The 27,599-nt window shown below is 49.2% G+C and overlaps 1 protein-coding gene across 1 annotated transcript in view; it reads right to left on the reverse strand.

Annotated features, from left to right (window-relative positions):
* Nucleotides 1-4,109: 4,109 nt before the first annotated feature.
* Nucleotides 4,110-27,599, reverse strand: part of TTC21A (tetratricopeptide repeat domain 21A) — a 68,131-nt gene continuing 44,641 nt past the window's right edge. Inside the window, exons 20-29 of the mRNA XM_060248295.1 lie at nucleotides 25,449-25,637; nucleotides 22,795-22,905; nucleotides 20,709-20,790; nucleotides 18,382-18,532; nucleotides 15,665-15,826; nucleotides 12,450-12,645; nucleotides 9,638-9,862; nucleotides 6,784-6,904; nucleotides 5,927-5,994; nucleotides 4,110-4,275 (exon numbers count right to left, since the gene is read on the reverse strand). Coding sequence (XP_060104278.1) covers nucleotides 4,198-4,275; nucleotides 5,927-5,994; nucleotides 6,784-6,904; nucleotides 9,638-9,862; nucleotides 12,450-12,645; nucleotides 15,665-15,826; nucleotides 18,382-18,532; nucleotides 20,709-20,790; nucleotides 22,795-22,905; nucleotides 25,449-25,637 — 1,383 coding nt within the window. The 3' untranslated portion in view covers nucleotides 4,110-4,197. The remainder of the gene's footprint in view (nucleotides 4,276-5,926; nucleotides 5,995-6,783; nucleotides 6,905-9,637; nucleotides 9,863-12,449; nucleotides 12,646-15,664; nucleotides 15,827-18,381; nucleotides 18,533-20,708; nucleotides 20,791-22,794; nucleotides 22,906-25,448; nucleotides 25,638-27,599) is intronic.

Raw genomic sequence — 27,599 nt, forward strand, 5'->3', positions numbered from 1 at the left:
AAGGAAGGAAGGAAGGAAGGAAGGAAGGAAGGAAGGAAGGAAGGAAGGAAGGAAGGAAGGAAGGAAGGAAGGAAGGAAGGAAGGAAGGAAGGAAAGCAGACTTCAGTTGGCCTGACAAGCAGCAGATTAAACATCCAGGTAGGAGGAATGAAACCCAGCAGTGAGAATCCAGCGGCCTCTAGTGGCCAAAGCTAGGAAATACACCATGGTCCATAATAGAAACACAGCGCTGAAGCGCTGATTTGAAAAGCTATTTCATTCCCCAAGCTACTGTAGGTTTTTTGTTTGCTGCCGCAACCCCTGTAGGGTTTTCCAGGCAAGAGATGTTCAGAGGTAGTCGGCCTGCTTCTCTGCGTTAGCAACCCCGGGCTTCCTCGGAGCTCTCCCGTCCAAATACAGGCCAGAGCCGACCCCGATTAGCTTCTGAGAATCCAACGGCTCCGGCTAGTCTTGGCTACCCACGTCAGGGCAATTCTCAGCGCTGCGACTCAACTGCAGCTTCTGGGAAACTTCTGCGCAAGTGATGATGGCTCAAATGGAGAGGAGATACAGCCTGATGTCCATTCGAGGCCAGCCGCCTTGCCCCAGTCTGGACCAACGGCCACTGGGTCGTCTTAGGGCACCCACTACCCAAATGAATGCAGAAACCCCCCCTGCTTTCCAGGCCTGCGAAGATCTATTGGTGTAGGACAGGGGTGGCCAAACTTGCTGAACGTAAGAGCCACACAGAATAAATATCAGATCTCTGAGAGCCGCAAGGCATGAACGTCAGATGTTTGAGAGGAAGGAAGGAAAATAGATGGGGGAGGGACAGGCAGAAGTACATGCATTCTCCAAGCTGCTGGCGGGCTTAGCAAAGTGATCTAAAGAGAGAAATCCCTTCTCCAAGCTGGCCAATGGGGCAGTGGGGGGGGGGGGTTCAAGAGTCACACAATATGTATGGAAGAGCCCCACGTGACTCCGGAGCTACAGTTCGGCCACCCCCTGTGTAGGACATCCACTGATCCTCTTCTTTAACCTGTTTTCTCCTTATCAAGTGGGTCAGGGGAGTCCTCCCATCCTTAGGAAACCAAACGCAGAAGTGCAATCCACACCCCAGCCCTTAGGAACATCTGCCCACCTTAAGAACATAAGAGAAGCCATGTTAGATCAGGCCAATGGCCCATCCAGTCCAACATTCTGTGTCACACAGCGGCCAAATACACACACACACACACACACACTGTGGCTAAGAGCCACTGATGGACCTCTGCTCCATATTTTTATCTAACCCCCTCTTGAAGGTGGCTATGCCTGTGGCCGCCACCACCTCCTGTGGCAGTGAATTCCACATGTTAATCACCCTTTGGCTGAAGAAGGACTTCCTTTTACCCGTTTTAACCTGTCTGCTCAGCAATTTCATCGAATGCCCATGAGTTCTTGGATTGTGAGAAAGGGAGAAAAGTACTTATTTCTCTACTTTCTCCATCCCATGCATTATCTTGTAAGCCTCTATCATGTCACCCCGCAGTCGACGTTTCTCCAAGCTAAAGACCCCTAAGCATTTCAACCTTTCATCATAGGGAAAGTGTTCCAGCCCTTTAATCATTCTAGTTGCCCTTTTCTGGGCTTTCTCCAATGCTATATCCTTTTTGAGGTGCGGCGACCAGAACTGCACACAGCACTCCAAATGAGACTGCACCATCGATTTATACAGGGGCATTATGATACTGGCTGATTTGTTTTCAATTCCCTTCTTTCTCCAGATTGCCTTCGAACCAGAACTGCTTCCACCACTTGCAATGTAATAACAACATTTATTAGTGGGAAGAATTTGATTGGCTTATGGCTATGTGCCCCCATTCTTCAGTTTGTTGGTTAATATTTAATATTGGGCTGTATCAACAGAAGTATAGTATCCAGATCACGTGATGTGATGGTATCGCTTCACTCTGCTCTGGTGAGACCTCACCTGGAGTATTGTGTTCAGTTTGGGGCACCACATTTTAAGGATATAGACAAGCTGGAACGGGTCCAGAGGAGGGTGACGAAGGTGGTGAGGGGACGGGAGACCAAGTCCTATGAGGAAAAGTTGAAGGAGCTGGGGATGTTTAGCCTGGAGAGGAGGCAGCTGAGAGCTGATATAATCACGTTCTTCAAGGAAGGGCTGTCCTATAGAGGATGGTGTGGAATTGTTTTCTGTGGCCATAGAAGGTAGGACCAGAACCAATGGGTTGAAATTAAATCAGAAGAGTTTCCGGCTCAGCATTAGGAAGAACTTCCTGACCATTAGAGCGGTTCCTCAGTGCAACAGGCTTCCTCGGGAGGTGGTGGGCTCTCCTTCCTTGGAGGTTTTGAAACAGAGGCTGGATGGCCATCTGACAGCAATGAGGATCTTGTGAATTTAGGGGGAGGTGTTTGTGAGTTTTCTGCATTCTTCAGGGGGTTGGACTAGATGACCTTGGGGGTCCCTTCCAATCTGATTGTATGACTTGTACAAGACCCATTTAAAGCAACACTTCAGTTTTGTGTCATCTCCACCTGGAGGCGACAGTTGGGATTGCACTCTTTCCTCAAGGGGAAAGCAAAGCACAAACAGCACATTTTGTAGAAATGCAAGTCAAGTGTTAGAAAAGACACTTGAGGTGCCATAGAGTTTACAAGGCACGAGCAGAGGTGTTTGCCATTGCCCGTCTCCCGGACTTCCTCAGTGGTCTCCCGCCCAAATACTTTCCAGGGCTGACGCTGCTTAGCTTCCAAGATGTGACAAAACCAGGCTGTGCAACCGGCCTCCATTTAAGCTCAAACATAATGTGGTCAAATTGGCACATATATTGTCTTACCTTCAGTCCGGGTCCACAGTGCCTAGTGAAATGACTTGGCGCTAACCATGGGAGCCAGACTAAAATTTCTACCAGCAAAATGGAGCTTCCCTGCCTGGGGTGTTCTCTGCAGTTTGCTTCACATCACAGACGAAGACAGGACTGAAGATCAAATGTCCTGAAGATGAATTTGCACGCAAGCCTGCTTTCCCCCAACTAGCGGCCCCCGTGGTGCAGAGTGGTAAAGCAGTGGTACTGTGGTCTGAACTCTCTGCTCATGACCTGAGTTGGATTCCGGCAGAAGCTGGATTCAGGTAGCAGGCTCCAGGTTGACTCAGCTTTCCGAGGTCAGTCAAATAAGCTTGCTGGGGGGAAAGGGTAGATGACCGGGGAAGGCAATGGCAAACCACCCCGTAAAAAAAGCCTGCCGTGAGAGCAACATCACCCCAGAGTCAGAATCGGCTGGTGCTTGCACAGGGGACCTTTCCTTTCCTTTGTTTCCCCCTTGTTCACAAGGCCATGTACAGTGTGCACTTTTTCTTTCCCATAGGCCTACTACTCTCGATGGGGAGGGGAAGGGATGGGATTCCCAGGATCTCCCCTTTGCCTAGGCTCAAAAAACCTCCTAACTAGGGTTGCCAAGTCCCCCACAGCCTCCGGTGGGGGACTGTACACGCCCGGTGAAATCATCACGCCGCAGTGACATCATCATGCCAGTGACGTCGCATGCCAGCCATTCTAGAAGCTTCCGGGAGAATTCTATGGTTTCTCCGGACGCTCTAGCAATTCAGGAGGGAAAACTCTATGGTACCATAGAGTTTCCTCTCCCAAATTGCTAGCGCTTTGGAAGCTCCTAGAGCTCATCGCGCAGGTGACGTCAGGGGAGGATGTGGGGCGGCAGGTTGGGAACCTCCCGGGCAGGGGAACCCCCACTCCTAACTCTTGAGAAGGGGGCTTTGTGGGGCGGTTGCGAAAGAGTTGCCCCATGCATACAGCCCCAGGGCTCTGCCAGCCTCCAGATGGCTTTTGAGGCACTCTATTTCCTAGCCGTGATTCTCACCCAGTCTCTGTTGCTGGGGGCAACCCCACAGATTCCCACCGAGAGGCAAGCAGTAATGTCTTGCAGTCAGAACTGGTGAGGGGGGGGCGCTATCGAGAGGAAGGGAACCAAAGCAAACTCTTCCATAGGGTAGTGCAATGCCCACAAGCGCAGCTGGGATTCATCGCTATTTCAAGGAGCTTCCCGGGCACAGCCTCGCAGCTGGTATTAATACCGCCAGCAAAGGAATTTCCCGAATGCACTGGCTATTATTTAATTATTTTAAATTTAAGTTTATTTTTCAAACGACGCCTGACAAATGTTTAGACTGCGCCGGATACGACGCAATTGCAAATTCTAAGGTCTGAGAGCCGTCTGGGCCTTTTCCAGAATTTCTTCTCTAATTTTTGGATAACCTGGGCATAACTTCAGCACCTGTTACAAAGGGGGGGAAAAAAACCCGATGAGACATAGAGCCGCCACAATCTACGGCAATCGTTTTCAAAACGTATGGTGGTGGTGGTGGGAAGCGGACTTTAGGAGATCTTGTAGGGCAGGGGTGTCGAACTCATTTGTTATGAGGGCCGGATCTGACATAAATGAGACTTTGTCGGGCCGGGCTATGCGCGTCGTAAAATGTAATGCCAGGGAGCAGAGAGAGAAACTTTAGAAAGAGCACAAACAAATATAATTGAAGATTTTTTTAAAAAATCTTAAATCATGCTGAAAAGATTAGCACTCTTGCAATATTTTACCTAACAGTCTCTGATAATTGAAGGAAGCAAGAGAGGAGAAGGAAGCAGACTTGCTTGTGGGCCTGATAGGAGCCTTCCGGGGGCCTGATTCGGCCCCTGGGCCGCCTGCTTGACACCCCCTGCTAGGGTTTTCAGGGCAAGAGGTGTTCAGAGATAGTCTGCTGTGGCCTGCCTCTGCAGAGCGGCCCTGGACTTCCTTGGTGGTTTTCCATCCAGATGCTCACCAGTGCTCATCCTGCTCAGTTTCCGAGTTCGTATGAGATGAGCTGGCCTGAGCCATCCAGAAGCCTGGGATTTTTCAGAACGGTATAAGGGGACAAAGGGTTGCTAACCTCCAGATGAGGCCTGGAGAGCCCCCAGAATTACAAATGATCTCCAGATGATCGTTCCCCTGGAGAATCAGAGAGTAAACTCTATGGCAGAGGTGGCCAGACTTGCTTAACTTTAAGAGCCACCCAGAATAAGCATCAGATGTTTGAGAGCCGCAAGACAATAGCATCAAATGTAGGTAGGTAGGTAGGTAGGTAGGTAGGTAGGTAGGAAGGAAGGAAGGAAGGAAGGAAGGAAGGAAGGAGAAGAAGACTGCAGATTTATACCCCGCCCTTCTCTGTGAATCGGAGACTCAGAGCGGCTTACAATCTCCTATATCTTCTCCCCTCATAACAGACACCCTGTGAGGTGGGTGGGGCTGAGAGAACTCTGACAGAAGCTGCCCTTTCAAGGACAACTCCTACGAGCGCTATGGCTAACCCAAAGCCATTTCAGCAGGTGCAAGTGGAGGAGTGGGGAATCAAACCCAGTTCTCCCAGAGAAGAGTCCGCACACTTCACCACTACACCAAACTGGCTCTCGGAAGGAAGGAAGGAAGGAAGGAAGGAAGGAAGGAAGGAAGGAAGGAAGGAAGGAAGGAAGGAAGGAAGGAAGGAAGGAAGGAAGGAAGGAAGGAAGGAAGGAAGGAAGGAAGGAAGGAAGGAAGGAAGGAAGGAAGGAAGGAAGGAAGGAAGGAAGGAAAATAGATGGGGGATGGAGAGGCAGAAAGAAAGCAACTTTAAATGCATTCAGCAATCTGCCAGCTGGCTTGGCAAAGTGTTTTAAAGAGCGAAATGCCTTCTCCAAACCAGCCAACAGGACAGTGGGGGCTTCAAGAGCCACACAATAAATGTGGAAGAACCACATGTGGCTTTCGAGCTGCAGGTTTGGCCACCCTTGCTCTATGGCATCATACTCGGCTGTGCTTCCTCCCTTCCCTAAACTGCCCTCTCCAGGCTTCACCCCCAAATTCCCAGGCATTTTCCAACTTCTTTTTGGCATGCATGGTTTGGAGAACTTACCACATGGCATACATCTATCGCCTCCACGTATCTCTTGTCTTTTAGATAATTGAAAGCAAGTTTAAATCCTAAGGAGGGGAAAGGAGAAGAAGGGGAGATTAATTTTCTGCTTGATGAACAACGTACACTTGCACCCTACGACTGGCTCCTGGGTGGATAAGGAAAGCAGCACAGCCACAGCAGGGCCTTCTCTGTGAGGGCACCTAGGCACGCACAGGAATATGTCTTTGCAAATCAACCAGAATCAAAGACCTCCACTCCTGTGGAGGAATAAGGTGAAAGGTAGCTTTTCTCAAGAAAAGAGGCCAGAGACCTTTTCAAGAGAGAGATGGGGATTCAGAGAACCTGACAGAGGTATCGTTGCAAAATGTTATAACGACAATCAGTTGATGTTTTTAATAAAGGTCCCCTAGTGGCAGGATGGAGGACTGCAGGGGGAGTTGGGTAGGGAACACAGTGCCGTTGCGGGTGAGAGTACGGTCCTTTGATACAGGGAGATGTTAAAGTACAAGTGAAACCTTGAACAGTAGATCTAGAAAGGGAGGTGAGGGACGCCACGTTTTCAGATCTATGTGTAAATGTGGCAAGACAAATAAGGGATGAATCTTTGGCTGTGCAAAATCTGAAAATGGTAGAACAGATTTCTGAAAAATTTAAACCTTTAAAACCAGCTCGTTCAAAGAATCAGAGCCCCGTAAAAAACTGATGGTTTGAAAGTGACTGCAGATTGCTCTGGAGGTTTCCTACCAAGCATGCACACAATTACAACTCTCTGATCCAAAGGGAAGCTTGGAAAGGCCTCCCTCCATTGCAGGGCATGCAGCAAACAGGGCCTCAACAGGAGTTCCTCTACTTGCCGACAGCAGGATTCGCCTGGTTGCTGTACTTCCAGGCGAGCTCGTAGTTGCCTGCCGCATCTTTATAGGCCTTTTCCTTTTCTGCGATAAATCCCAGGCATTCGTAAGCTTTCGAGCATGACTGAAGAGAAAAACGACAAGGCCCAAAGAAACGTTTTCAGAGACGTTAACCCAAATTTAATATTTGCAGCTATCTTCAATACTTTTGTGAATAAGAACATTAGAATATGCCTGTTGGATCAGGCCAGTGGTCCATCTGGTCCAGCATCCCATCTCACACAGTGGCCAACCAGTTTCTCTGGAGGGCCAGCAACAAAGCATAGAGGCCAAGCCTTCTCCTGATATGAGCATCAGAAGAGCCCTGCTAGATCAGGTCAGTGGTCCATGTTGTCCAGCATGCTGTCTCACACAGTGGCCAACCAGTTCCTCTGGAGGACCAGCAACAGGGCATAGAGGCCAAGCCTTCTCCTGATATGAGCATCAGAAGAGCCCTGCTAGATCAGGCCAGTGGTCCTTCTGGTCCAGCATCCCATCTCACACAATGGCCAACCAGTTCCTCTGGAGGGCCAACAACAGGGCATAGAAGCCAAGCCTTCTCCTGACATTGCCTCCTGGCTCTAGAATTCAGATGTTTAGTGCTTCCAAACATGGAAGTTCCCTTCAGCCACCATCGCTAGTAACCATCGATAGACTTATCCTCCATGAATCTATCTCATCCCCTCTTAAAGTCGCCTATGCTTGTGGCCATCACCGTGTCTTCCAGCGGCAAATGCCACATTATAATCACTCACTGTGTAAAGTAGTATTTCTTTTTGTCCGTCCTGAACTTATCGTTCCTCAGTGTCACTGGATGCTGAGTTTTTGGGGTATGAGCTTTTGAGAGTCAAAGATCCCTTCAATCCCCAAAGAAAGAATAAGACAAAAAACTTTCTAGCCCAGGGGTGGCCAAACTTGCTTAACATAACAGCCACATAGAATAAATGTCAGATGTTTGAGAGCCGCAAGACATGAACATCAGGTGTTTGAGAGCCGCAAGACAAGGAGGGAGGGAGGGAGGGAGGGAAGGAAGGAAGGAAGGAAGGAAGGAAGGAAGGAAGGAAGGAAGGAAGGAAGGAAGGAAGGAAGGAAGGAAGGAAGGAAAAATAGATGAGAGGGAGAGGTGGAAAAAAGCAACTTTAACTGCAATTCTCCAATCTGCCGACTGGCTTGGCATGGAGAAGTGATTTAAAGAGAGAAATGCCTTTTCCACGCCCGCCGATGGGGTGTTGGGGCTTCGAGAGCCACACAATAAGTGTGAAAGAGCCACACGTGGCTCCTGAGCCGCAGTTTGGCCACCCCTGTTCTAGCCTCTGACATGCAAGTTGACAAAGGGAGCTTTGTCTCTTGAAAGCTCGTACTCTGGAAATCTTGTTATCTTTAAGGTGCTGTTGGACTCGAATCTTGCTTGGCTCAGGAACTCTCTACAGGTATTGAGTGGGGCCAATGTAGCGTCTCAGGAGCTTCAACCAAAGATCCTTTGTGCGAGAGGCTCCTAGCAGCTGCACTCGGATTGGCCACTCTTGCGGAGCCAGCCAATCGGGAAATATCCATTTGGATGAAGCCCATTGCTAAGGCAGCCAATTAGGTAATACCCCTTTGAATGAAGCCCGTAAGGACATAAGAGAAGCCACCTGCCAATGGCTCTTCCAGTCCAACGCTCTGTGTCACACAGTGGCCAAAAAACCCCAGGTGCCATCAGGAGGTCCATCAGTGGGGAAGGAAGGATCCATGCAAATGAAGGATCCGAATGCTTGTTTTTCTATTGGGCTGTTTATTGGTGGAGATGTGTTTTGGGGGGAGTTTGTGTGTACACAGTCGCAGCTTGCAGCATGGGTTTTCAGAGCGTGTTCTCGCTAAATAAAGAGCTGCGCTGAAATCCCTCTAGTGCCTGAACCCACTACTTTTCAACCAACTTTTTTCATTCCATCTCACCCCTCCAGCGAGTACAGCCTATCCCATGGGGCTTTGGTCCATGCAGGCCCCACAGTTCTCAGCACTGCCTCATTGGGTAGTCAAAGAGGACCGCTCTTTCTTTTTTCACCATCAGAAAAAAAAAATCTTTGGATCCAACCTTTTGTCTCTGTGTTAAACACTGCCTTGTTCACTGCTGTTGTGTGAGGACCTGGCGCCTCAAGAACTTCTCCAGTCAGAGCGACTGCTACACCCAGAGCCGGTGGAGTTGCCTCAAGCACCAGTTTTTGGGGAGGTGCATTGCTTCTGGGTGCTGAGGAGTTGGAGGAACTCTCCCAGCCCCTCAGCGCCCAGAAACAACGCAGTGCGGCATGATGACGTCACACGGTGATGTCATCATGCACCGTTGTTTCTGGGTGCGGAGGAGCCAGGAGAGTTCTTCCAACCCCTCAGCACCCAAAAACAACGCGGCGCTTTCAGTCCAGTCAAGCGCTCAGGACTGAACTTGCCATTGTTTCTGGGTGCTGGGGGGCCGGAAGAACTCTCCTGGCCCCTCAGCGCCCAGAAACAACACAGTGTAGCAGGATGACGTCACACGGTGATGTCATCATGCGCCGTTGTTTCTGGGTGCTGAGGGGTCAGGAGAGTTCTTCCAACCTCTCAATACCCAGAAACAACGCAACTCTTTCAGTTCAGTCAAGCACCCAAGACTGAAAGCGCCGCGTTGTTTGTGGGTGGTGAGGGATCAGAAGAACTCTGCCGGCTCCTCAGTGTCCAGAAACAATGGCACATGATGACGTCACTGTGTAATAAGTATTCCGGGAGGGGGAGGGGGTGCATGTCGGGGTTCTGCCTCGGGCAGCAGAACTCCACGCGCCGGCCCTGGCTGCACCCATTCTCTCACCTTATTGTACCGTAAGCAGCGGTTGAGTAGGTCGGCGGCATGGTCGTACTTCCCGTTTGTGCAGTGGATGTCAGCCAACAAAATCCAACCCCTTTCCAGCTCTTCGGCGTCCGTCAGAGTCCAAGTCACTTTGCTCAGCCGCTTCAGCTGAGTCCGGGCTTTGGCTGTCTGTTTGAGAATCAGGTTTGCCTGAGCCACAGCCAGGATCGCTGAGACGTTTTCCATCTAGAAGAACAGACATATAGTTGGCAAGGTTGAAAAGGGTAGGGGGGACAAATCCTGAACTTCACTGCAATCTTCTGTGGCTGCTGATCTCGTTTTGCATAGTTAGCCTGCTTGTCTTTTTTTTTGGTGGGGGGAACAGTTTGGTGTAATGGTTAGGTGTGCAGACTCTTATCTGGGAAAACGGGGTTTGATTCCCCACTCTTCCACTTACAGCTGCTGGAATGGCCTTGAATTAGCCACAGCTCTCACAGGAGTTGTCCTTGAAACAGCAGCTGCTGTAAGAGCTCTCTCAGCCCCACCTACCTCACAGATATAGGAGATTGTAAGCGGCTCTGAGTCTCTGATTCAGAGAGAAGGGCGGGGTATAAATCTGCAGTCTTCTTCTTCTAATTTAGAGATCTTCTTTGGTCGCATGAGTAGAAGAAATCTTCTGCAGACGTTGTGGTTGCTTCCCTCCAGCTTTGAGCGTGCATGTTTGGCGCAACCACCAGTTTGGTGTAGTGGTTAAGTGCGCGGACTCTTATCTGGGAGAGCCGGGTTCGATTCCCCACTCCTCCACTTGCACCCGCTGGAATGGCCTTGGGTCAGCCATAGCTCTGGCAGAGGTTGTCCTTGAAAGGGCAGCTGCAGTGAGAGTCCTCTCAGCCCCACCCACCTCACAGGATGCCTGTTGTGGGGGAGGGAGATAAAGGAGATTGTGAGCCGCTCTGAGACTCTGAGATCCAGAGCGGAGGGCGGGATATAAATCCAATATCTTCTTCTTCTTCACCTGCCACCAGTTCCCCTGCTCCTGATAAAGAGCAGTACTTCTGCGCTGCGTGCAAAGTGCATTTCCCTCTCTGCTACTTCCAAGGGTGGAATTCTAGCAGGAGCTCCTTTGCCTATTAGGCCACACCCTCCTGATGTAGCCAATCCTCCAAGAGGTTAAAAGGCTCTTTTTTGTAAGTTCTTGGAGGATTGGCTACATCAGGAGGGTGTGGCCTAATATGCAAAGGAGCTCCTGCTAGAATTCTACCCTTGGCTACTTCACAGAGATGAATTAAGGAGAAGGCCTTCCCTGAAAGCTTGACCTCAGCACCAGTCATTTTAAGAAGCTGAGCACTGGCCCCATGCTCTCCTAACAGCAGTCTGAAAACAAAAATGGGAGCATCATGAAGAACACTTAAGAAGAAGATATTGGATTTACGTATATCCCGCCCTCCACTCAGAATCTCAGAGCGGCTCACAATCTCCTTTATCTTCCTCCCCCACAACAGACACCCTGTGAGGTGGGTGGGGCTGGAGAGGGCTCTCACAGCAGCTGCCCTTTCAAGGACAACTCCTGCGAGAGTTGTGGCTGACCCAAGGCCATTCCAGCACGTGCAAGTGGAGGAGTGGGGAATCAAACCCGGTTCTCCCCGATAAGAGTCCACACACTTAACCACTACACCAAACTGGCTCTCTTAAAAACAGGACTCATTTTGGGCAGGAGCTCACAGGACCAGAGCTCTGAAACCTCTAAATTTTATTGTGCTCTTTCTGTCTTGCCTCCCCCTCCACAATACTTGCTTCTGTGCTCCATTGTTCAAACCCCCCTGTGAGAATTTTGCTGAACTCAAAGACTGGAAAAACTTTCTAATCTTTTCTCCCCTACAAAAAAAAATGGGGAAATAACCAAAACATAAAGCAGACAGATCAAAATCTCCCTCATGCCAGTGGGGCCACATAGGAGAAAAGTCATTTTAAAATAGGACGGGAGTCAAGGTTTTATGACAATTGTAAAGCAAGAAGCATTTTAAGGTAGATGCTGAGCTGAAATAATTTCATACACCTTCCGGAGATGTCAGGGGGATGTGGCAGACGCCAATGAGTCGTGCAAATATAAGCTCCGGTGCCTCCTTTTCTATGCAATGAACCCCGCTTAAAGATTAGGGTGGTACTCTTTTGTCACGACCAGTGTTTGTGCCCAGTGGTGGACTGGGTCTAAAAATATTGGTTGCCAGGAGACAAAGGGGGCCCACCCACAACTATAAGGCTATCAGTTCATTTGTATAAGCGATAAATGAAATTTTCAAGAAATACGTAAGTGGGAAAAAAGTGCCACTAAAACTTTGGTGAAATAAACGTAGATATATTTTTAGTAATTCCAGCGGACCTATATTGTACATTTCGCACACTGAAATGCCGGCAGTGTGCAGTAGATACTAAAGGTCAATACAGACTGCATTTTCTCCAGGGGAGCTGATCTCGGCTGGCTGGAGATCAGTTGTAGAAGCGAGAGATCCCCAGGCCCCACCTGGAGGCTGGCAACCCTAAATACAATGAAATTTTAGTTGCCTGACAGTACATATGAACATATGAAGCTGCCTTATACTGAATCAGACCCTTGGTCCATCAAATAGTAGTAATATTGGGACTTCTATTATATTTTCAAGCTACTAAAAGGTCATTAACATTTTAAACACATTGTCTAACGTTTAAGGGGGCCCACTTCATCAGGGGCCCACTTGCCACCGGGCAAGCTGACACCCTGGCCAGTCCGCCACTTTGTGCGCCGGTGCTTCCTCTCCGGCTGTACCCCGCTCGCTTTCATCGCTGAAGGTCTTACCTCACTCTGGGCCATGGTCGTAAAGGCGCCCAAGGCCTTCTCCACGTTATGTTTCTCTTTGGTGGCCAACAAGCAGTAGTTCCTCAACATCTCCACTTGGCGGTTACTCTCCTGGGAGTGGGTGTAAAACTCCTTGAGGAGCTTCTCGGCTGTGCGGATCCCATGCTGCTCGGACTCCCTTTTTTCCGCGAGGTTGCTGTCAAAGAAGAAAGGGCCCTGGAGGTTTACTAGCCCAGGGATCGCCGACAGGGTGCTCAGGGGCTCCCTGGCACCCCGTGACTCTTTTTTTAGTGTCCAGCAAGCATCTCTACAAAAGAAGCAGTGCCAAGCGGGGCTTTTTCCCAGCAAGGCTTCTGATTGGCTGCTGGAGATCTGATGGGCTGGGCAGATTTTCCAAAGGTTGCTGCGGCAGCACCTGCTGCAGGCATCTGCACTGTGTGACCGAAGGTGTGTGGCAGCTATTTTACGGCTGATGCCACCTCCTGCGGCGGCTGTTTCAAGGCAGCCGGTTTGTGGCTGTGCCCAATGTGCTGTGTCAGAATCCCAAAGGTGCCTGCAGATACAAAAGAAAGGCCTGGGGACCCCTGCTCTAGGCTGTTGCATCCAGCGAGATGGTAAAACAATAGCGCCGACCTAGGATTGCCAGGTCCAATTCAAGAAATATCTGAGAACTATGGGGGTGGAGCCAGGAGACTTTGGGGGTGGAGCCAGGAGAAAAGTTGTGACAACCATGATTGAACTCCAAGGAGAGAGGTCTGGCCATCGCATTTACAGGGACCGCACGCCTTTTAAATGCCTTCCCTCCATTGGAAATCATGAAGGATAGGGGCAACTTCTTTTGGGGCTCACAGAATTGGACCCCCTGGTCCAATCCTTTTGAAACTTGAAGGGTGTTTTGAGGAGAGGCATTGATTGGGATGCTGCAAATTTGGTGCCTCTACCTCAAAAAAACAGCACCCCCCTAGAGTCTCAGATACGCACAGATCGATTCTCCACTATACCCTATGGGAGTCAGTCTCCATAGAGCAGGGGTAGGGAACGTTGGCTCCCCAGATGTTTTTTTGCCTACAACTCCCATCAGCCGCAGCCATTGGCCATGCTGGCTGGGGCTGATGGGAGTTGTAGGCAAAAAAACATCTGGAGAGCCAACGTTCCCTACCCCTGCCAGAGTATAATGGAGCGCTCAGCAGACATTTCCCCCCCACACTTTCTGATGACCCTGACCCCAAACCGGGGGATCCCCTGCCACCACCTGGGGATTGCCAACCCTACACCGACCCCCCCTTGATTCTGGAAGGCGGGTGTTACTCAGTGCCAGATTAAACCCAGTGGAGGCCCCGAGGCACTCAAAATCTTGGGGGCCCTTTGCAAATTATCTCAGAGTGCCCCCACCACCACCCACGGCCGCCCCTGCAGCCTCAGCCTACAGGCACCTTCTCAAAAGCCCCTTTGATAAAGTTGCGGGGGAGAGGCAAAGTTGGGGACAACGCCAGCAGCAGCCGCACCAGGCAAGTCGGGCAAAGAGCAGCTCAGTTGCTGGCTGTACATGCAGGCTGGGAGGGCTGTAAGCAGGGGGGAAATGGGGGGGAGAAGCCAGCCCAGGGCCCCTAAAAGTGTGGGGGCCCATAGGCCAGTGCCTACTTGGCCTAATTGTTAATCCGGCCCTGGTTAATCTCATTTGCACAAGCGTTAGCCCTCACGAGCTCAATGAACTGTGGGCGCAGCGGAAGGCCGAATGCCAACGGCCGTTCTGGCAGGCCTATGCTCAGAGCAGGCTCCTGGTGGAGGAAGATCAGAATTGGGGGGATGCAGGCTCAGCTGCCACACCGACGCAGAGTTCCAGCTCTGCCCCCTCCCCCGCAGTGCCTCCCAGCCTTGCAGAAATCTGTTACGGCAACTGACAGCTATAATTGCATCTATTCTTCAGCGGCGGCAGCTGCTGAATAATCAAGGTCGTAAAGAATGTTTAGGATAAATTCTGAAAACTCTGAGCCTTGAATGCTTCCTGGAAGAACCGACAAGTTAAAGCAGACAGCTGGAAACCTGGGGGTGGAGCTGTCATCACGCTGTTTGGTAGACCCTGGTTGTAATCTCAAGAGTCTCAGAGCAGCTCACAATCTCCTTTACCTTCCTCCCACGCAACAAACGGCCTGTGAGGGTAGGTGGGGCTGAGAGAGCTCTGACAGAAGCTGCCCTTTCAAGGACAACTCCTGCGAGAGCTATGGCTGACCCAGAGCCATTCCAGCAGCTGCAAGTGGAGGAGTGGGGAATCAAACCCAGTTCTCCCAGATAAGAGTCCGCTCATTTAACCACTATGGTTGACCCAAGGCCATTCCAGCAGCTGCAAGTGGAGGAGTGGGGAATCAAACCCAGTTCTCCCAGATAAGAGTCCGCTCACTTAACCACTATGGCTGACCCAAGGCCATTCCAGCAGCTGCAGGTGGAGGAGTGGGAATCAAACCCGGTTCTCCCAGATAAGAGTCTGCTCACTTAACCACTATGGTTGACCCAAGGCCATTCCAGCAGCTGCAAGTGGAGGGAATCAAACCCAGTTCTCCCAGGTAAGAGTCAACGCACTTCACCACTACAGCAGACTGTCCATAGTAAACCCGCCTCATATAAAATACCTTTCCTTTATTAACAACATGCTCCTTTTACTGGAGGCCTTGAGCCACACAATAACACCACAGCACAAATGTCAATGACAATTACAGCACAATTGATAAACAAAAATTATGCCACTAGTAAAATCATGAGATTGTCTTGTTAATATTAGAAGAAGAAGATGAAGAAGATGATATTGGATTTATATCCCGCTCTCCACTCCGAAGAGTCTCAGAGTGGCTCACAATCTCCTTTCCCTTCCTCCCCCACAACAGACACCCTGTGAGGTGGGTGGGGCTGGAGAGGGCTCTCCCAGCAGCTGCCCTTTCAAGGACAACTTCTGCCAGAGCTATGGCTGACCCAAGGCCATTCCAGCAGGTGCAAGTGGAGGAGTGGAGAATCAAACCCGGTTCTCCCAGATAAGAGTCCTCACACTTAACCACTACACCAAACTGGAAAGTGTCTTATAAATAGGCAAGAATTTGCCTAGGACATTGGACCTTGCTAAGCCCCCTTTCCTCCCCAAAACCCACCCTCTCCTGGATCCACCCCCAAAGTTCCAGGTATTTTCCAACACAGACCTGGGAACCCTACCTGGCCAGCTTGCTTACCTGGCATCCCCACTCTGGTTCTCGAAAGCTTCCGCACCAAGGATCTCGTTGTCCGGATTCAGGCAGATCTGAATCATTTTGGTGAGGGCTTTCTGGCCCCAGTCGTTATCCTTGCGAGCTTTGTTGAAGAACTTCAGGGCCTCGTTCGGCTGCCCCATGTGCCTGTTGGTGGAGAGGAGGAAAAAAGACTTGAGGTCAATTACGAGTTGTGTCCGGGTTCCCCGCTTTGATCAGAGTCGCACGTCACCTCCAAGAATTTTGCTTTTTGCTGACGACAAGAGGCATGGGTGGAGGGGGGCCCCTGCTCCCCCCAGCTTTCCCCCCCTGAACCTAAAGAACCTCTAGTGCAGGGGTGGCCAAACTGTGGCTCAGGAGCCACATGTGGCTCTTTCACGCATATTATGTGGCTCTCGAAGCCCCTACTGCCCCATCAGCCAGCTTGGAGAAGGCATTTGTCTACTTAAATCGCTTCTCCAAGGTAAGCCAACCAGCGGCTTGGAAAATGCATTTAATGTTAAAGTTGCTTTCCTCCTACCTCTCCCCCCATCGATCTCCCTTCCTCCTTCCCTCGTGGCTCTCAAGCATCTGGCATTCATGCCTTGCAGCTCTCAAACATCTGAATTTTATCCTATGTGGCTCTTACATTAAGCAAGCCTGGCCATCCCCGCTCTAGTGGAAGGCTGTTCACATAACTTCGTAACTGCACATCTAATAGTAGAAGCACTTACAATTCCAAGGTTATGCAAAGGACGTCTCACTGGGGTTTTCTTAGCCTCTGGGAAAAAGCTGAAAGGGAAGCAGGAGTCCCCCTCCTCCACCCACAATAGGAAAGAGTCCAGTAGCATCTTTAAGACTAACACATTTTCTTGCTTGTCAGACTCAAAGGTGCTACAGGGCTCTTCACTTTTTTGCAGCAACAGGCTTAACAGGGCTAAAACCTCTGGACCCAAGCCGCTGCCCTTAGTAGAATCAGCTCCTGAGGATTTTAAAGCAATGTCCTTGGACCTGGATCCAGGTGGGTAGCCGTGTGGGTCTGAAGCAACAGAATAAAGTCGGAGTCCAGCGGCACCTCGAAGACCGACGTATTTATGGCTCCAAATGTTGTCCCCCCCCCCCAATTGGAGCCATACGGCTGTTGTTGACCCTGTGCACTTGGCTTGTCGTCCCTGCTTTGTCTCAAAACGCTAGACGCTTGTTATATGCAAATTTGTTTTCCCCTCCCCCCAACCCTGTCTATAATTTAGAATGGTTTTCTCCCATGTCACTCTCTGAACAAGTGGGTGTGTACACACAAAAGCTTATACCTTGAATAGAACTTTGGTGGTCTTAAGGGTGCTGCTGGACTCTAACTGGATTCTTGGATCTGACCTGTGACTCTGAGCAAAGCAGGACACTCGGAGACAACGAGTAAACCAACGTATTGTGTGTTTTAGCCCTCTGTTGCCGCACGAGTGCTCTGAAATTAGTAGCCTTGCCAACAAAGACATACCCACCTACTCTGTATCTAAGGATACCGTACAAGAGAAGAAGAAGATATTGGATTTATATCCTGCCCTCCACTCCAAGCCTCAGAGGGGCTCACAATCTCCTTTCCCTTCCTCCCCCACAACAGACACCCTGTTAGGTGGGTGGGGCTGAGAGGGCTCTCACAGCAGCTGCCCTTTCAAGGACAACCTCTGCCAGAGCTATGGCTGACCCAAGGCCATTCCAGCAGGTGCAAGTGGAGGAGTGGGGAATCAAACCCGGTTCTCCCAGATAAGAGTCCGTGCACTTAACCACTACACCACACTGGCTCTCAAGGACAGCCACAGTTCAACACAGAATTAAGTGTTAGGTATGGATGATATCTAGAAGAGGCAAGTGAATTCCTGCTAGGATTGTATACACAAAAAAGAAACCATTTAGGTTGAAGGAAACTGGGGGACAAAACAACACATGCGTAAAAGGTTTTTTAAATTAGAGCGACCACAGTCTCAAATACGCTTATCACTAAGGCGGAATCTCATTTATTTTAAAAGGAAAACGATAGGTCTTTTATTTATTTTGAAAATGTGTGTGCCACCTATCCAGACAACTCATAACAACACAACAAAACCAAACAGGCAATAACAATAAAAACAGGTCATACCGATAAAAAGCATCAATAAAACAACCCAAGTCATTAAAAAGGCAATAAAAACAGCCAGTAAAAGCAGGGCGTAAAAGCATTTTAAAGCCGCTTGAATAGCCAAGACTTGCTTGAGCTTGCTAGACCTAGGAAGCTAAGCAGGGTTGACTAGTGTTACTTCTTGGATGGGAGACCACCAAAGACTGGGGGTTGGGATGCAGAGGAAGGTCATGACAAACCACTTCCGTTCATCACTGTCAAGTTCCCCTCCCTAAAGAATCCCTTTGAAGTGTACCTTATATGATTGCATTCAACTGTATGATCTTTAGTCTTTCATTACTGACCTAGCCGAGAACAACAGTATCAATAAACTAGTTATTTTGTTTCAACAACGACTCGTTATTGAATCTGCTGACTTGACAATCACTTGCCTTGAAAACCCCATAACAGGTTGTTATGGGTCAGCCGCGACCTGCACTTCATTTATAAAAGCAAATAAAACAGGGAAAGTTAAAACGACACATTGATCAAAGCCACTATATATTTCCTCGATCGGCTTTCCCGCTGCTATCTCAGAGAGTCTGTAACTTTTGTTCATGCTGCAGCTTACCAGCAATACAGCCCCTTACAGTAGTTATAGCCGGGCTCCAAAGGCATTCGGGTTGATTTGTGCTCCGCCAGTTCAAAAAATTGTGTTGCTTCGTCGAGTTTACCACTTCTTCTTAGCAAATCAATCAAGCTCTCCATTACTAAGAAATTATCTAAAAGCACACAAAGAACACTTTAGTATGTTCAGATCATTGGGAACAACATGGAAATGTATGGAAGAATAGACCCCGAAGTTGTGACTGCAGAATCACAGATGGGGTGCCATTAGCACAAAAAACCCCAGGTTGCTTACCTGTAACTTACGATCTTCGAGTGGTCATCTGTGCAGTCACACACATGGGTCTTGCCACTGGCAATAGATCCCACCTCAGAGTCTCCAATAGCTCGCGTAGAGTGTTTTTGAGGCACGCTTTCCAGTTCGCTCTGGGTACAGGCATTGACTGCGCATGCCTGGAGCGAGCGGAAGGTGCCCCTTCCACTCAGTTTCTTCCTGCTGCTACTGACGATCTATGCAGACAATAATCAGCATAAAAAGCGAGCAGAAGGGAAGATTGGGTGGGCGTGTGTGACTGCACAGATGACCACTCCATTGAGGTGTCTTGGGGTTGCTCGGTCCCATATCAGGACCTTCTGCAGGTTGCACCAGTTCAGAAGGAGAGGTATGGACTGGAGTCCTTGGCGCCAGAACCGCAGGAGCCGTAGCAGAGGCAGTCGCAGTAGCTAAAGTGGTACGTGCAGGAACATAATGAGTTTGAAGTGGTAAGGGTTAAAACTCATGGTCCCAAGGAGGAAGATAGTCAACATCTCGGATTCGAGAAGGGTAGGATTCAATATCCCGGCTCCGAGAGGGAAAAGCTTCAAATTCCCTGCAGGAGGTAGTCTCAAAATCACAGTACCGAGATCTTCTGAATCCATCATCGGAGGGGGATTGTGAATAACGTCGATAGGTTCTTCAGTGCCGAGGTGATGGGGATCTAGAAACGGATGAGTATTCATACCAACCCCAGTGGCCATAATCTTGGAAATCCCTATAGGGCGGAGAGCGAAAATGGAGGTCACAACCATTGGAGAATAAGGTCGAAGCTGGTTGGAGTAGACACTTGTGTAGAGGATTCCCTGTACAGAGGAGAAACCCCTATGTCCTTAAAGGCATCCTGTTGTAGTAGGTTCCGTGTGCGAGACTGAGGAGTAGGCTCGGTAGGGTTTGAAAAAATCCAAGGGTACAGTGCTATGGACTGATGGTGATCTAGACGGCACCGGGATAACATCTAGAGGTGTGTTAGGAGTTAGTTGAGGCATGTCCGAGATAACATCAGTCGGAGTCGAGAGCTCATCTGGTAACATGGGTTGTGTTGAAGTCATAGAGAGCAAAGGCTGGGTAGGAGCCGAAGCCTAGAAGCCAAGGTGATCGTAGTTGTCGGAGTCGACTTGGCTGTATGAGTTTGAGAGGCCATCGGATCGGTGGATTCACGGGATTTTGTAGGAGCCGTGACCGAGGTGTTGAGACTTTTTTGAAGATTTGTGTCCTGAATCGGAATGCCGGGAAGCTCCCTTGTCGGATTTATGCTTTCTGAGAGATTGAAAGCAGCCGACGCAGCCGAATCTCCCGTTCATTGTGGGGGAGGCAGCGAAGCAGAGGATGTAGGCATAGCCCGCAGGGATTTTTCCAGCAAGAAGCTTTGAAGCCTTGCAACTCGTTTTTTTTGCGCAATGAGTGCAGGTATCGACCCGATGAGCTTCCCCCAAGCAAAAAAGAAAATAGGGATGTCCGTCTGAAATAGGGATTTTAATCCCACACCTCCGGCATTTTTTAAAAGTTGTTTTCCCTTCCATACTCTCCGGACAAAGGAGGGGGAGGGAAAAAGGAGAAGAGAAAAGTGCAGAATAAAGGGCCTTTATATATATATATATATATATATATATATATATATATATATATATATATATATATATATATAGGACGAAGGAAGATCGAAGGACACGAAAAATAAGAAGAAATACGATACCACAAGAAGAACAGGTAAAAAGGACGAGCTGAGGAAAAAGGAATGCAGCAAGGTAGGTGTTGTCCGAGCGGCGGTTAGGAAGAAACTGAGTGGGAGGGGCACCTTCCGCTCACTCCAGGCATGCACAGTTGATGCCTGCTCCCCAGAGCGAACTGGAAAGCGTGCCTAAAAAACCCTCTACACGAGCTATTGGAGACTCCAAGGTGGGATCCGTTGCCAGTGGCAAGACCCATGTGTGGGACAGCACAGAGACCATGATGAAGATCCTATCTTTTGGCACCCGTTCCACGCAGAGTCACACCTGTTCTTTAATGATAAATACCTGGCGTTTTCTCCAGAACATTTCTGTAAAGATGTACAGCTTGGTCATACTTCTCTTTTCTAAACAGAAGATCTGCCATCATCTAGCAAAAGAAGAAGTGTTTCACCTTCAGTGCAACGGGGATCAATGCTTTGCAAAGAACTGTCGTTTAGTCACTGGGAGAGTCATCACGTATTGGAAGAAATGTGTAAATCATGGATCAATTTAACATGTAGGACGTGTCGTGGCATCTTCATCTGCTTTAGCTGCCCCATGTGAATGAGCAAAATGTATACGCGTGTGTGTGCAGCTGACAAACATGAATGATCTATATGTGGTGTGCACACTTTTCACTGTTCAAAGGTGCTGTCAAGGCCGGATTAACAATTAGGCCAACTAGGCACTGGCCTATGGGCCCCCACACCTTTAGGCGCCTCGAGCTGGCATTCCACCCCCGTTTCCCCCCTCCCAGCCTGCACTCTTTGCCCAACTTGCCTGGTAAGGCTGCTGCTGGTCTGCAGGTCGCAGTGGGGCAGGCACTCTGACTCTGAGATAATTTGTGAGGGGACCCCTGAGATTTCGACTGCCTAGGGGCCTCCACAGGGTTTAATCCAGCACTGGGTGCTGTTCATGTAGGATAGGGGTGGGGAACCTCCATCCTGAGGGCCGTATACGGCCCTCGAGGTCACTTGATGTGGCCCTCGGGGATTGCTGGACAGATACATAGATTGCAGTGTGGCAGCCTCCTTGGGGCCTGGCTGGCCAGCGAGGATCATTGGGCCCAGCCACACTGTGCAGCAGCTTCCCCGGGGCCAGGCAGGGATCACAGGGCCCAGACGTACTGTGCAGCAGCCTCCCTGGGGCCTGGCCGGCCGGCCAGAATTGCTGCAGGGCCTGGAAAAGTTACTGTCACAGTTCAGTTTGCACTTGACTATCCCAGATGGTGTGGCCTAATATGCTAATATTAGGGGATGTGGTTGAATATGCTACTGAGTCCTGCTGGGCTTTTTTGTGGACCTAGGCATTTGCCTAGGGTGACGGGCCATGTGTGTGTGTGTGTGTGCGCCAGATTAGGCTCTCCCCACATTACTTCAAATAGAAAAAAACAATTTTGCATTAATTTTGCTGGTCTGAATCATTCTCCCTCGGCGGAGCACTGTTTCTTAAGTTGATAATTTTTTATGGCCCGTGAATGATGTTATAAATATCCATATGGCCCTTGGCAGAAAAAAGGTTCCCCACCCCTGATGTAGGACATCCTCCACCTTTAAGGTGCCTTCATTGATTTTCACTGACCCATCAGTCCTGTGCCTTTGCTCTTTCCTCTGGCTCCCTCCTGCTTAGTACCCCACCTGCTTAGTGGCACCCAGCTGAAAGCATCTGACCAATGACAAAGGGCCACACAGGGGTGGGGAAGTCACACTCAGGAATGGCAGGTCACTCACCGCATAGTCAACAGCTGCTGAGCCGGAGACCAGCAAAGGAAGCCGATGGACTTTCAGTAATGGAATAACATTATATCATTGAAACATTATAACCATCTGTGTATTAGTTCTCTGAATTCCCAGATTTCATTTTGCGGGGAGAAAAAGCCTTCATTCCTTTTCATTGCAGAGATATAAAAGGAAAGGCAACAAAAGAGGCAAGAGACTTACTTTTTTCTCTCAATGAAAGCAAGGATTGCAGAGAACCTGATCCACAGATATTACAATGCTATTCAACTACCGATTAATAAAACAGCCCCTGTGGCATGGAAGGGGGGGGTGGGGATGGTCACTGCTGGAGGAGTGGAACAGGGAAACCGTGTGGAAACCTGCCATGTGGAAGCCCCACTGCTACTGTACTGTATTGACAGCTGCAGCAGCCACAGGGAAACCATGCAAGCCTGCCCCCTTGTGGGAAAACCCAAGATATGTGTATCAAGACCATTGTGCATAACCTGCCCTCCACGCTTTGCGTTCAGTGCAAAAATCAATGAGTTTTAATTCAGAAGCTTCTTATGTTGCCTCTCCTGTGGCAGCTTGTAAAGAAGAAGTACACAAAAAGAGCGGTTTGCTACACAACTGACTTTTTCTTTGGGGGGGGGGTGACAAAAAGAGCAGTGTACCATCGTTCCAATTTCACTATTGCTGTCGTCTTGAAGCAGAAGAGAACAATAATGCTCGCACTGCTCCATCTCTCCTTGCATCAAATGCAGGCGGGCTAATTCCAGCACTACCTGGAAATACAATGGAAACACGATTAGCAATGGAATACTGGTGATCCTTATTTTGGGCAGCAGCAGGGGATCCTGGGCTTTTCCATATTCTCGTGTTCCTCGTTTGTGTTTTCCTGTTGCTTCGCAGGGGCTGTGGGGGTTCCGCATGCGTTTTGCTCCCTCTGATGGCCAATTCAATCTTACATCGCTTTAAGCCTAGCATAAAACCTGCAGTTTAAATCCGCAGGGACATAACGCTGGATATAACGCAATGTAATACTGACTTGACCACTAGAGGGAGCAAAACATGTCTGGAACAGAAGTTGCCTCCCCCACTCCAGAAGCAACAGGGACACACACAAGCAAGGAAAAAGAGGATACGGAAAAGCCCTCTGTCAGGAATCTTTAGCCCAGAATCCTAGTTTCTGTCTTTACAGTTGACAGCCAGGAAAGTCAAACTGGTGGAGGTTTCTTGCACAAACTGGGCTAACTTAATTAGAACATAAGAACATCAGAGAAGCCATGTTGGATCACGCCAACGGCCCATCCAGTCCAACACTCTGTGTCACAGAAGAACATAAGAGAAGCCATGTTGGATTAGGCCAGTGGCCCATCCAGTCCAACACTCTGTGTCACATAAGAACATATGAGAAGCCATGTTGGATCAGGCCAGTGGCCCATCCAGTCCAACACTCTGTGTCACATAAGAACATAAGAGAAGCCCTGTTGGATCAGGCCAGTGGCCCATCCAGTCCAACACTCTGTGTCACAGAAGAACATAAGAGAAGCCATTTTGGATTAGGCCAGTGGCCCATCCAGTCCAACACTCTGTGTCACATAAGAACATATGAGAAGCCATGTTGGATCAGGCCAGTGGCCCATCCAGTCCAACACTCTGTGTCACATAAGAACATAAGAGAAGCCATGTTGGATCAGGCCAATGGCCCATCCAGTCCAACACTCGGTGTCACACAGTGGCCCAATATATATATAAAACCAGGTGCCATCAGCGTTGGAAATTTTTGTGAGGGAAACTATTTAAACTTTCCCAGACAGTTCAATGGAACGCTGGATCGCAAAAGAGTTGAGAGATCTTTAATATTGAAAAATATCTATTTTATTTCTAGAGGGACAGGGACATTGGGATGAAAATAGTAACACTATAGACTACATTATCCAAGCTATCACTAACAAGCTGATACTCAGTCAGCTCACCTCAGATCCTAACACAAAACTGCCAACTGCTCTTCTTCAACTCTCTGCTTAACATTCCATCAGCTCTAGTCTGATTGACAGTTAAACATATTCAACGCTATAAAGACTGAACTTTAGACACTGCCTAAACATGCAAAATAAATAGTCAGTATTCCAACAATCAGGAGGTCTACCAGTGGGGCCAGAACATTAGAAGCCCTCCCACTGCTGCCCCTGAAACACCAAGAATAAAGAGCATCATGTGTCCCAGACAGAGAGTTCCATTTATACCCTGTGGCTAATAGCCACTGATGGACCTCTGCTCCAGATGTCCATTCAATCCCCTCTTGAAGCTGTCTATGCTTGTAGCTGCCACCACTTCCTGTGGCAGTGAATTCAATGTGTTAATCACCGTTTTTTGGTGAAGAAGTACTTCCTCTTATCCATTCTAACCTGACTGCTCAGCATAATTCTTGCATGGTCTCTGCCTTTTGGGGATTCGAATCCTTATGGTCCACTGCTGTCTTTGAAATTTACAAAACAAAAATGTATCTTCGGGATCTTGAAGAAGAAGAATTGCAGATTTATACCCCCACCCTTCTCTCTGAAGCAGAGACTCAGAGCAGCTTACAATCTCCTATATCTTCTCCCCCCCCCCCCGACAACAGACACCCTGTGAGGTGGGTGGGGCTGAGAGGGCTCTCACAGCAGCTGCCCTTTCAAGGACAACCTCTGCCAGAGCTGTGGCTGACCCAAGGCCATGCCAGCAGGTGCAAGTGGAGGAGTGGAGAATCAAATCCAGTTCTCCCAGATAAGAGAGCTATGGCTAACCCAAGGCCATTCCAGCAGGTGCAAGTGGAGGAGTGGAGAATCAAACCCAGTTCTCCCAGATAAGAGAGCTATGGCTAACCCAAGACCATTCCAGCAGGTGCAAGTGGAGGAGTGGAGAATCAAACCCAGTTCTCCCAGATAAGAGAGCTATGGCTAACCCAAGGCCATTCCAGCAGGTGCAAGTGGAGGAGTGAGGAATCAAACCCAGTTCTCCCAGATAAGAGTCCACGCACTTAACCACTACACCAAACTGGCTCTTTTCTGCCTAATTTACAAAACAAAAATGTATCTTCAGGATCTTGTACCATTTGAAGCATATCTGCATCTGTTATAAACAACCCAGAGTCTGCATTCTGGCTTAAGGACGTCAGAAATGCTTTTCGGGATCAAACCAAGAATCCCAGTAAACAACAAACTCTAGGGATCCAACTAGAAACCAGTCAGTGGCCCATCAGTGGAGTGCAGTCTACCTTCTGTCTAAACCTCATACTGGCACCCTTCTCGTGTGTTTGGGCACAAAGATTTGTGATTATGCTTACTTTACTATCCGTGGGCACAAAGGACAGGGCATCGATATAGTACTTCACAGCTTCTTCGCATTTCTTCTCCTTTTTGTAGAATTCAGCATACTGTATGTAGATGGCCAAGGCCACTTGCTTCTGAGAAAGGATCAGTTCAGGCTGTTCGACCCGAATTCGCTTCAGGATCCTTTGCTGGATGTCAGTGGCCTTAAAAAATGAACAAAAAACCGTGTTAGGTACGCCCAAGCCAGTAGCCCCGTGATAAAGCGGCAGCACTGCAGTCCGAGCTCTCTGCTCACGACCTGAGTTCGATCCTGGAGGAAGCTGGGTTCAGGAAGCCGGCTCGAGGTTGACTCAGCCTTCCATCCTTCCGAGGTCGGTAAAATGAGTCCCCAGCTCGCTGGGGGGAAAGTGTAGATGACTGGGGAAGGCAACGGCAAACCACCCCGTAAAAAGTCTGCCGTGAAAATGTTGTGATATGCTGTCACCCCAGAATCGTTAAATGACTGGTGCTTGCACAGGGGACTACCTTGACCTCTTTTTTTTTACACCCAAGCCAGCGTGTGAACACAAGACCGGTACTCGCTGGCAAAGAAAAAAGGTGCACAACGGTTGCATCAAGCCAAGCACACTAGACACCAGCAGCAAAGGTGCTGGTGGTAGAAAATGCCATCAGCTCACAGACGACGTATGGCCACTCGCAGGGTTCTCAAGGCAAGAGACGTTCAGAGGTGGCTTGCCATTGCTTGCCTCTGCATAGCGACCCGGGACTACCTTGGTGGTCTCCTGTCCAAGCATTTAACTGAGGCTGGCTCTGCTTAGCTTCAGAAATCTGGTCACAACCAGGTGAAAACCCAGGACTTTTTTTGGAACACAGCAGGGAAAGAGAGCGCAAGAGCAGAAACAAAAAAAGCGAGTGAAATAGCAGAAAAGGCCATCGGAAGGAGGGACAGAATTAAAGAGGACTTTTTTTTTTTGTAAAGGCCACTTCCTTTTGATGTAGCCAATCCTCCCGGAGCTTACAGGAGGCCCTGTACTAAGAGCCCTGTAAGCTCTTGGAGGATTGGCTACATCAGGGGGGAGTGGCCTAACAGGCAAAGGAATTCCTGCTACAAAAAAAGTCCTATGAAAAACCATCAGCTCTTACATCCAGGGATCTTACAACTGCATTTCAAGAAATGCCTCCTTGACACTGTGTCCGATCCTAAAAAGAGACTGGTGGTTGTTCGCCCATTTACAAGTTCGGAGATAACCACTTATCAATAGGTATCCTTTGCTCTCCCATGTAATTTTCCCACTGGTTTCTTTAAGAATGATGACTGCTGAGGGAAAACGTTCTGCCAGTTGCCTCACACTGAAAAGGGGAGGGTTGCATTTACATGAAGATAGTTTCAGAAGGCAGCTGCACTGGCCTCTGAGGTACAATAGTTATATTCGAGTTCAGTAACACCTTTGAGAAGAAGAAGAATTGCAGATTTATACCCCGCCCTTCTCCCTGAATCAGAGACTCAGAGCGGCTCACAATCTCCTATATCTTCTCCCCCCACAACAGACACCCTGTGAGGTGGGTGGGGCTGGAGAGGGCTCTCACAGCAGCTGCCCTTTCAAGGACAACCTCTGCCAGAGCTATGGCTGACCCAAGGCCATTCCAGCAGGTGCAAGTGGAGGAGTGGGGAATCAAACCCGGTTCTCCCAGATAAGAGTCCACACACTTAACCACTACACCAAACTGGCTCCTATATCTTCTTCCCCCACTGCAGACACCCTGTAAGGTGGGTAGGGCCGAGAGGCCTCTCCCAGCAGCTGCCCTTTCAAGGACAACTCTTACGAAAGCTATGGCTGACCCAAGGCCATTCCAGCAGCTGCAAGTGGAGGAGTGGGGAATCAAACCCGGTTCTCCCAGATAAGAGTCCGCGCACTTAACCACTACACCAAACTGGCTCTCCTGAGAGCAACAAGAGGGAGGGCTTGAAGGGTTAAATCAGTGCTTAGTTCTCGTGGCCCCTTCTTACATACCCAGGGAAATGCTGATTGCCACTTTGGGGTCAGGAAAGCAATTTTTCTCCAGGTCAGTTTGGCTAGGGATCCTGGAGGGGTTTTTGCCATCTTCTGGGCATGGAACAACAGTCACGGGTGTGTGTGTGTGGGGGGGGGGGGGGGAGGTATTTG

This window comes from Heteronotia binoei, chromosome 10, assembly GCF_032191835.1.
Source record: "Heteronotia binoei isolate CCM8104 ecotype False Entrance Well chromosome 10, APGP_CSIRO_Hbin_v1, whole genome shotgun sequence".
NCBI classification, from domain to species: Eukaryota; Metazoa; Chordata; class Lepidosauria; order Squamata; family Gekkonidae; genus Heteronotia; species Heteronotia binoei.